Source organism: Sinocyclocheilus rhinocerous, unplaced genomic scaffold (assembly GCF_001515625.1).
Source record: "Sinocyclocheilus rhinocerous isolate Xijiao unplaced genomic scaffold, SAMN03320098_v1.1 scaffold1121, whole genome shotgun sequence".
Lineage (NCBI taxonomy): Eukaryota > Metazoa > Chordata > Actinopteri > Cypriniformes > Cyprinidae > Sinocyclocheilus > Sinocyclocheilus rhinocerous.
Genome location: NW_015670367.1, coordinates 262088 through 272866, shown reverse-complemented (window position 1 = coordinate 272866; position 10779 = coordinate 262088). Strand labels below are relative to the sequence as shown.

Sequence of the window (10779 nt, the reverse complement as noted above, 5' to 3'; positions counted from 1 at the left end):
AAATGAATCGCAAAAGTCAAAACAGGTGTTTAGAAAAAAATATATATATATATATATATACAAATCAATAAAAAATAACAACATGCTACATTTCAGCAAAGACAGGCACCACAGTCCAGATGGCAAAAAAAGACCCTGTTCCCTTGTAACTCTCATTTGTTAATTGCAATACTGAACAAAATAAGCGAAAGCAGAGGAAACTGGAGCACATTCTCTATTACAGGGTGAGTTAAGCATGTGTGTGTGTAAAAAGTAAGTTGCAGGAGTGTAAAAACCAGTCAGAATGTCATCAACAAGTCTGATGGAGAAATTTGGATATTTGCGTTTGGCTAAGTGTATGTGTTAAATTCATATAGCAGTTGAGTCTGTGATAACAGAGCTGCATTTGAGGGAGGCACAGTTTTAAATCTGAATGCGATTGTGTGTGACCAAAATAACCTGGGGATGGGAAGCATTACATTAAAACACTACCCTGGTTATATGACTAAAGACAATAGGCCATGGACGGACACACACACACACACACACACACACAAGCAGTTTCCATTATATTGATCAGACACCTATCAGTCATCTGATTTTGTGCTCATAGCCATCTGATGCCACTATGCTCAAATTAATATAAGAAAGAGTGGATAATATTAATGTGTTTAAGTGTTTATCTGTGTTGAGGAGTAGATGCATTCAATAAAGTTTTAATCACACAGCAGTATGGTATATGCAATCAGTTTTGATCTTACTGTGTGTGTGTCCAGATCGAACTGAGGCACAACATGGCTGAGGCTTAGATGACTGATTACACACACACACACACACACACACACACTTGTCTGGTCAGCTATCCTTGTGGGGACTCTCCATAGGCGTAATGGTTTTTATACTGTACAGACCGTATTTTCTATTGCCCTTCACCAACCCTACCCCTAAACCTACCCCTCACAGGAAACTTTGTGCATTTTTAGATTTTCAAAAAAATTCATTATGTGTGATTTATTAGCTTGTTTATCCGTGGGGACCTCAATTTAGGTCCCCACCGTGACACGAGTCCCCATGAGTCTGTGTGTATTCAGGTTTAAGTCCCCACCAGAATAGAAAAACAGGTACACACACACACACACTCACTTAAGCACATACACAAATACAGCACAGTAAGGCAATCTGATTATATAAACCATAGCAAACAAAGCTCTTCCATCTATCCAATAGTTTTTCTTCACTTCACTTACTTGTAACTATCTGTCTTTCGACTTTGTTCAACATAGCGAACACAAAGCAATGGGAAAGCAAAACAACAACAAAAAACGAAAGCATTTTTTACAGAGCACATTGAGACCTGCATGTGTAAAAATGGCTACAATCAAAAATGAGGCACTTTTCTAAAAAAAAGTTGTATTTATATATAGATAGATATATTCTCAGTAATATTATGTCTGCTATATATTTTTGATCTATCATTATACTATTTAACATCTCTCTTACAATAATTGAAAGTATGTGGTAGAGGAAAAAAGGAATATCACTGGCTCCTGGTTGGCAGTCAGAGTCGCAGTGGCCCTTCATAAGCGGCTGAAGGACATGTCCATCTCAGTGATGTCTGACGGAAATGACCGATAGTCTTTTGGCACAAATTTTATTTTGATCGAACCAATGGCAACCAATGAGAGTAAATGTTTTTATGAGGCAAGGGCAGTTGCATGTCCACTGCTGAGGGATGTGGGGAATCGCACCATTTTTCAGGACACATCAGGTGCACACACAGACAAACACACTCACGCAGGAAGGACAGGTGCTGACTGGTCCGAATGCAGGAGCACATTAACAATCTGCAAAAAAAAACAGACAGAGACACTCGGTTAGGCATCTTAAAAGTATTTCAAAAAAATTCAAAAGTACTTACTTGTTAAGGACAAAATATACAAATCTAATGTCTATTGCAGGTGAGCAGTAAAATAAATGAATTAAAATATATAATTATATACACTAATGTTCAAAAGTTCGGGTCAGTAAATTTTTTTAAATAAAATAATAATAATAAATAATTCATGATAATAATAAGGAATGTTTCTTGAGGATCATGTGACATTGAAGACTGGAGTATTGGCTGCTGAAAATTCAGCTTTGACATCAAAGGAATAAGTTTAATTTTATTTAAAATACAGGTGTATTAAAATAGACAAGATATTTTAAATTGTAATAATATTTCACAATATTTCAATTTTTACTGTATTAAAAAAAAAAAAAAAAAAATGCAGCATTGAGCATAAGAGACTTCAAAAACATTTAAAAAAATCTCAAAATTCATTCTTTCCAGTACTTTTGAATCAGCAAATTTGGCCAGAAAATTTGTTGTGCTAATTTTTTCAGAGATAAATTTTTGCCATAAAAATTGTGTTTATGTTTTGCTTTTTTATTCTGAATTCTGACTGTTTACAATCTCAAGGTAGCAAACACAAAATGATGTGTTTTCACAGTGCTGCCTTCAGATGTGAGGTCATTAGAGGACACTGGTGCCAGTCTACTGTATGCCATTACCTACGCAGTCTCATACTCTTAGTCTCAATGTTAAAACAAACAGCATACCAGAGGATAACATAGCCACAGAGGCACCAAACCACTTTCAGTTTAGTCTAGAGACAGGAGACAGTGGGAAAAGATTCAGATACGCACAAACACACACACATTCAAGCAGAGAAACACACTTGAAAAATATCAAAAAGGAAACTGAATAGACAGTAATGATAATAGCGTAACTAGAAACTGATCATCACTTTTTTATTCTGTTTACTTGAGAGTCTTTCTTTCTGTCTATTTTTCTTCTACTCTTTGTATAAAAGCATCAATGTACAGGTCCCATGGGATTTCCACTTTTTTTTCTCAGTTCTCAATTTCTCATCTTTTTTTCTTCCCTGCACTTTCACTGTTAGACATATTTAAGAAACATCAAAATACTCTATTTCTGCCCTTTTTACTGCCAGTATTGCTATACGTGGATTTACACAAATCTGATATCATATTCCCGATGCCCACACACATACACACGCACACATCAGTCTATATGCACAAAAAGGCCAGACAGGTTCACAGTCAAAGATGTAGCTGCAAACATTCCTCCCTGTGTAAAAGTGAGTGTGCCCACACACCCTGCAAACATTCCTTCCTGTGAAAGTCGGTGTAAGCTCATACACACGACAACGATTCCACCCTGTCTAAAGCCGCGGTCACACTAGACTTTGAGCATGTGAAATTTCTATAGACACTGCAGTCGTAATATGATGTCACGCTCACCATACTTCTACACATAACACATGCAAAATGTAAAAATATGCTTCACTTTACTGCAATGCTGCAATCCTGTAGAATTAAAGTTTGCGTTCTTTTAAAGGGGTCATATGATGTTGCTAAAAAGAACATTATTTGGTGTATTTGGTGTAATGAAATGTGTTTATGCGGTTTAAGGTTCAAAAAACACATTATTTTCCACATACTGTACATTATTGTTTCTCCTCTATGCCCCGCCTTTTTGAAACGCGTCGATTTTTACAAAGCTCATCCTTCTGAAAAGCGAGGTGTGCTGTGATTGGCCAGCTATCTAGTGCGTTGTGATTGGCCGAATACCTCAAGCGTGTGACGGAAATGTTACGCCCCTTACCATACTGTGATGCCATGTCCCGGTCGGAGTGACGAGACAAAAACATTAAAACCCATTACAAACCAGAATTATGTCGCATCCAGTGGGGACATATTTACCGATTATAATGACTTATACTGTCTTTTTACGTGTTGCATTGCATCGCGCCGCGTAAACATAAAACGTAGATATGTGGGGGCGTGTTAGAACGAGCTGTTTTAGGTAGGTGTGGTTGACTCTTAACTTTTATAAAGAATATCTCTTTGGATTTGAGACTTTAGTCTTTGCAACTTTACAGATCTTCTTTATGCACCAAGAGCTTGTAACACTTCAAAGAGAAAGGAAAAATTGAAATCGCATCATATGACCTCTTTAATTCAGCTAAGAGACCATGCTGATCTACTGAGCAGTGTTGCCAAGTCCGTGGTTTTCCCGCGGAATTGGGATACTTTAACACGGTTGCCGCGGGTTGTTTTTCATGTCCGCTGGTTGAAGCAACCCCAATAATGTGATATTTAGCCACTGGAATGCGATTTTACCAGGGTAACCCTACCAAAAAACATGTATTTTACCCCCCGGAACATGATTGGGCTAGTTTTGAGTAATTGGGCGGGTTTTGTTGTGAAAACCTGGCAACCCTGGGATAGACTGTATACCCCCCAATAAAATGTGGATTAGTGGTAAAAAGGCATGGATTTTTCAAAAGGCCGATTCTTAAATTACTACCTCAATCCTAAATGTATGGTTACTTACAAACATTTATCGGTACTTATTATTTCAACCCGGTGAAGGTTTAATTAAAGGTTTAGAGGAGCATGGTAAAAATTTGCATATATAGGCCTATATAAAAATCCTTACCTTGCTTCAAGTGACAATGCTTCTAGCATCTCTCCACCACCCCAATACTACCTCTAATTATTAACAATTGAATTTTAGGTAATTCAAGAAATATAGACAATGCTTTTCCTTTACAGTTTCTTTTGGTGCAAGTCTAATAGGAAGATTCAAATTAATAAAATCTTAAAATTTACTGAATCTAGCCGCTGTTCAATCGAATTGAATAATTATGAATTTATAGAAAATGCATTTTAATTGTAATTTTTAATTTTTAATGCATTTAACTGAAAACAAAACTGATTTGCTAAATCACAGTCAAGCTAAACATTCACAACCCTAACATTTGGCGATTGTAACAGGGCATGGTAACAGGGATGTGAATGTTGGCTGATATTCTGAAGACGGACAAACATTTAAAAGAGTCATACAACAAATGATGTGAGTTCAACTAAGTTCAATATCCTGTAAATCATAGGAAGCAGTAGTACGTCATTGGGACACACAAATGGCGCCTATGAGAATATTCCACCACTAATTTGCTACAGTACAGAGTGAATAGATCATATCTGTACATGCAAACATGCACACAGTGTGACTCCCCCTGCCTCATGAAAACAACTTGGAGGAGTGAAATGTCTTGAGTAAAAGACAACACATCCATTTGACTATAGTAAACTGCTAGATCATTTTACTATAATCTGGATCACAACGTTGTTTCTCCATCCTGAATTGGTGGCTCCCTCCTCTTCTCTCTAACAGACAAACACTGTCATTTCCAAATATAGAGAACAGACATGAGTGAGACAAGCTCAAAGACACATAGGCTAGGACAGATGTGTGTGTCTGCATGTGCTAGTGGAGAGAGAGACACGTAGAGAATGGTTTGCATGTGTTTGGGTCTGTTTATGTACTTTGGGATGTGTGTGTAAGGAAAAATTGTGATAGAGAATGTTGTATGGATCTGAGACATGAGTGAGACAAGCTCAAAGACACATAGGCTAGGACAGATGTGTGTGTCTGCATGTGCTAGTGGAGAGAGAGACACGTAGAGAATGGTTTGCATGTGTTTGGGTCTGTTTATGTACTTTGGGATGTGTGTGTAAGGAAAAATTGTGAATTGTGAATGTTGTATGGATCTGTGGAAGAGGACTTGCCAAGCAGAGTGTGACATAAATGTGAAAGGCCAAGAGAGAGAAAACAGGCCTTTGAGTGTGTGAGTGTATCAGCCAATTATATTAAGGCTAGATTTGACTATCTAGAATGGTGTTTAGTGTTTACAGCACATTTAAGATGCCTATATTGTTCACTACCATTCAAAAGTTTGGGGTCAGTAAGATTTTTTGGAAATGCATTAAACTGATCAAAGGTGACAGTAAAGACATTTCATGTTATAATGTTAAAAAATATTTCTATTTGAAATAAACATTCTTTTGAACTTTCTATTCATAAATGAATCCTCCCCAAAATATGACTTTTTCCACAAAAAAACAAAACAATTGTTTTTAACATTGATAATAATAAGAAATGTTACTTGAGCACCAAATCAGCATATTAGAATGAAGGATCATGTGACACTGAAGACTGGAGTAATGGCTGCTGGAAATGCAGCTTTGCAGGAATATTCAATATTACCGTTTTTACTGTATTTTTTCTCTCTTTCTCATCCCAACTATCAGTCTAACTATGCCTATACCCACTCCTGCTCTGAGTGCATACACATGAGTGAGTGTTTGTGTGTGACAGTATGTGTGTGTGAATGGTTTGTTAACAGCAGACAGATCAATTGGCTCTGCTCTCAGTACACCCACTTGAATTAACCATAATCTCTATCCCTGCAGACAAACACCTACCCACACACATATACCCATATTCATACACTCATACACACACACACACACACACACACACACATGCAGATGGTGTTTGCTTAACATATATGGTAGCAGTTTCCACTGACAGTCTTTTACAGTCTCATCGGATGAGTGTCTAGACTGAAATTTATTTTCAGGATTTCAAAGATGAATTCAAAAATGTATTGGCTTACTGTCCATCATGGAAGGCATGTGCAAAAAACATGTTGTAAATTAACCCTGGATTACTTAATCCACTTAATCACTAAAATTAAGCAATATTTACTAGAAAATTACTAGAATATTTACATAATAGAAATAAAAAAAACAAATAAAAATTTACAGGATCAGATGAACAAGCCCCAGCCTAAGAACTATGGGCAGCCTAACAAGAGTTAGCATTAATAATTTTGATCATTTATTGACAGTTAACCACAAGCAAAATCTTACTTTCCTGCACAGTTTAGGGCCAACCTGGCTCTTACAAACCTGTCAGTAATTCTCAAATAATCCTGAAGACCTTTATTAGCTGGTTCAGGTTTTTGATAAGGATGGCCACACAAGGTGTATAAATATGGACACTTTTCACATTTCCAGGGTTTTCGGTCATAGTGTAAACTTCTAGTGGTGAATGGAAACTACAACACGTGTGTATTTGCATTCCCATTTGCTTCAATAGCAAAAGAAAAATCCACAATAGCGTTTCTATGACTTTCTAAAGGAGGAAAAAATTGAAGTTGCCTACAGTGTTCAGGGGAGAGAAATTTGCCATCCCTCCCTCAGCCATTGTGTTAGAAACACTGACATCAGCATTAACTAGTTTTAATTTAATGTCAAGGTAATATAAACTAGTTTTAATTTAGGTGATATAACATAAAGCATAGTGTTATAGATGTACATAAAATAAAAAAAAATGAATATATATAAAACTTTGCTACATTTACTACATTAATAAATGTTATCACAGTCTGTGAAAAGGGTCCATTGGCCACACAAAGATCTCCAGGACCATGGTATATTATAACTAATTATTAACACATTTTATTTCATTAAAAAAACATGCACGGCAGTAGTAACTAGAGCTGCAGGAGAAATAGTTGTTTGGTTGAGGGCCTGTGACTGTCAGTCTAGATTTTACACCTCGACCCTAATGAGCATGTATAAATGTATGTGTGTGATACTGTCAAAGACTTGGAGAGGACGGTGCTGAATCTCTGGCTGACAAGCAGAGACTGAGAGAGAAAGACAGACAAGCAGGGGGGAGAAAACGAACAACATTCTCATTAGTATCACTAAGGAAACGAAACGGATGAGTCTTCCTTTGACGTATAGGACAAATCAAACATCCAAAATAAGCATCAAATCTTTTCTCTTCCACTACAAAAGCATATTTTTTCATGTCATAGAAAGTTCTAGGCTTGAACTGGAATAAACAAGGCTCAAAACTCTGAAAAATAACCTTCAAAAGGTCAAGCATGTATATTAACAGTACAGTCAAATTGTACAGTCAACAGTACAGCATTACATTCAATTCCCAGAGCCTCAGAGTAAATCCCAGACTGTTAGTAAATATCAACTTTAATAGTGATGTTGCGATTCAGTAAATAACACCTTAAAGGCACAATATGTAAGTTTCTTTTATTAAAATGTCCAAAAACCACTAGAACAGTGTTATATATTTTGCTGACTTGTGTACTTACATTATCCCAAAGAAAATATGGAAACACCAAAGACGCTTTAATATGTTGTGCGTTTTAATAGACCGGTGACGACCGCACAGAGTAGCATTATAACAGAACTTTCAAATGTATCTAGTATGATAAAACAGCGCTGTTCCCCCACATACGCACGACCGGAAGGAGCGGAAGCGGTCGACTGTGGCATAATAAAAGCTCCACTGCTTTCGAGCTGTGTGTCGCGCTCGTTCAGCTGCCTCGTTTCGTGTCGACGGCTTTCAGCCTCACCCTGCTTCATTCTACTACGTTAATAAATCATTAGCTCATCCATGAACATGATTTCTGCCCGAGTCCCGTCAGATTGCATCGGCTGTGGGGATGAAGACGACAACTCCCATGATTCCACACTCAGTCACGGCGTCATCAAACTTTGAATACGCGCCCTCTAGCAATGAAAAATTACATATTGTGCCTTTAAATTTCAGTCTGTTCCTTGGGAAATACTTTTAAAGTCACCATGAAATCAAAATTGAAAATTCTTATTTTTTAATGGAATACTGTAGTGTTTATTATAAATAATAGATCCGTGCACTTCATTATTTTTTTTTAATTCATGTGCCCTTGGAATAAACGACATGGGGAAAAGCTGAAGCTGAGGCTGATGCTTCACTTTATAGCACTGACACCAGTCATGAGGGAGTACGTTACCCCTAAACATTGAAAAGATATTAGGATATTACGACAACATTACTCTTAGGACATCGCAAACTAATTTTTTTCATGAATATGACTTAACCTGATGGAGGAGGCATGTTTTAGGCATGTTTTGTGCCGTTGATCGTCGTCGTCATCCTTAATAAATAAAACATTTATTCATGCTTGGGTGTCGGCTGTGAATCCAGTGGAGAGAAATCCCCCCCACCACTAACTGCAAACTGACATCTTAGATCTGCCTCCATTTTGTTTGCAACACCCCAGCTTCCAACGATCCAATCAATTCCCGAAGGACGAAATCAAGTCCCGCCCTCTCATTTCAGATGCCGTATACTCGGATATATGTCACAGTAGAGAAGAAAAGACAATCGCAACTTCCGTTTCATGCCGCCTTTAAAGTGACACTAACATTAAAAGATTAGTTCATTTCCAGAATAAAAATTTCCTGATAATTTACTCACCTCCATGTCATCCAAGATGTTCATATCTTTCTTTCTTAGTCACAAATAAAAAACATTCCAGGATTTTTCTCCACATAATGGACTTCAATGGTGGCCAACGGGTTGAAGGTCCAAATTGCAGTTTCAATGCAGCTTCAAATGGCTCTACACGAACCCAACTGAGGAATAAGGGTCTTATCTAGCGAAACGACCTGTCATTTTCTTAAAAAAAATAAAAATGTATATACTTTTTAACCACAAATGCTCGTCTGGAAGATCCTGGAATGTTTTCCTCAAAAACCTTAATTTCTTTGCGACTGAAGACAGAAAGACACAAACATCTTGGATGACATGGGGGTGAGTAAATTATCAGGAAATGTTTATTCTGGAAGTGAACTAATTCTTTAATTATTCACTTTTCAAATATTATTTACAAAATAACTGGCTTCTATTAAAGGGATAGTTCACCCAAAAATGAAAATTACCCCATGGTTTACTCACCCTCAAGCCATCCTAGGTGTATATGACTTTCTTCTTTCAGATGAATACAATCAGAGTTATATTAAAAAATGTCCTGGCTCTTTCAATCTTTATAATGGCAGTGAATGGCTGTTGATATTCAATAGTCCCATAGAAGTCCAATAAAGTGCATCTATCCATCATAAAATGTACTCCACATGGCTCTGATGCGTTTTTATAAGAAAAATATCCATATTTAAAACTTTATATACCCGAGAAATAGCAAACACGGAAGAGCAGAGGAGAGAGCAAAACAAAACACCGGTCAATTAGAAGTACAAAACAAGGATTTGTTAAGAAAAATGTCGTAAGGGTTTCGATATAAACCAAGATTAGACTGGTTTTCCTTTGCTGTAAACAAAACTTGGTTCTCACGAGTCTAGGATATTCTCACCGGAGCTTATGCTATCCGCTGGAACGCCACTCTCTCGTGTACGCATGTACAGCAGTTAGCAGAAGCTAGAGATTACGGTTTATAGTTTTAAATATGGATATTTTTCTTACACAAATGTATCAATTCACTTCAGAAGGCCTTTATTAATCCATGGAGCCGTGTGAGGCACTTTTTATAATAGATGGATGCACTGTATTTTGCTTCAAAATCTTGACCACCATTCACTGCCATTATAAAGCTAGAAAGAGCCAGGGCATTTTTTAATATAACTCCAATTGTATTCATCTGGAAGAAGAAAGTCATATACACCTAGGTTGGCTTGAGGGTGAGTAAATCATGGGGTAATTTAAATTTTTGGTTGAACAATCCTTTTAAGCCACATTATTATTACTATTAAACTATTTTCTCTATTTAGCACTGTACTCTTAAATGTATTATTTAATTTAATTTAAAATTAGAAAATCCCTGTGCAAGTTAAAGGCTTTAAGATGACAGAAAACTTTTCTAAGCTAACTTTCTATTTATATGTTGTAAAATGATGACAAGACATCTTGTGATCACTGCACTATTTGTATTGAGATAGGCCTTTGAATAAAATGACACTGTTCCTTTATTCAGAGGTTTTGCTTCATCAGGTCCAATAAGGTTGCAGGATCAGATGTAGACTACAAAGACTTTCTAAAGCAATTCATATAACAGAAAAAAAAAAAAAAAAAAAAAA

At 36.7% G+C, this 10779-nt stretch overlaps 1 protein-coding gene and 1 long non-coding RNA gene across 2 annotated transcripts in view; one reads left to right on the top strand and one right to left on the bottom strand.

Moving 5' to 3' along the window:
* Positions 1-1478: 1478 nt before the first annotated feature.
* Positions 1479-10779, bottom strand: part of LOC107734146 (insulin receptor substrate 1-B-like) — a 17580-nt gene continuing 8279 nt past the window's right edge. Inside the window, exon 3 of the mRNA XM_016546015.1 lies at positions 1479-1823. Within this exon, the coding sequence (XP_016401501.1) occupies positions 1816-1823 (8 nt within the window). The 3' untranslated portion in view covers positions 1479-1815. The remainder of the gene's footprint in view (positions 1824-10779) is intronic.
* LOC107734149 (uncharacterized) overlaps positions 9265-10779 on the top strand; it is a 15948-nt gene continuing 14433 nt past the window's right edge. Inside the window, exon 1 of the long non-coding RNA XR_001639070.1 lies at positions 9265-9274. This is a non-coding gene — a long non-coding RNA (uncharacterized LOC107734149). The remainder of the gene's footprint in view (positions 9275-10779) is intronic.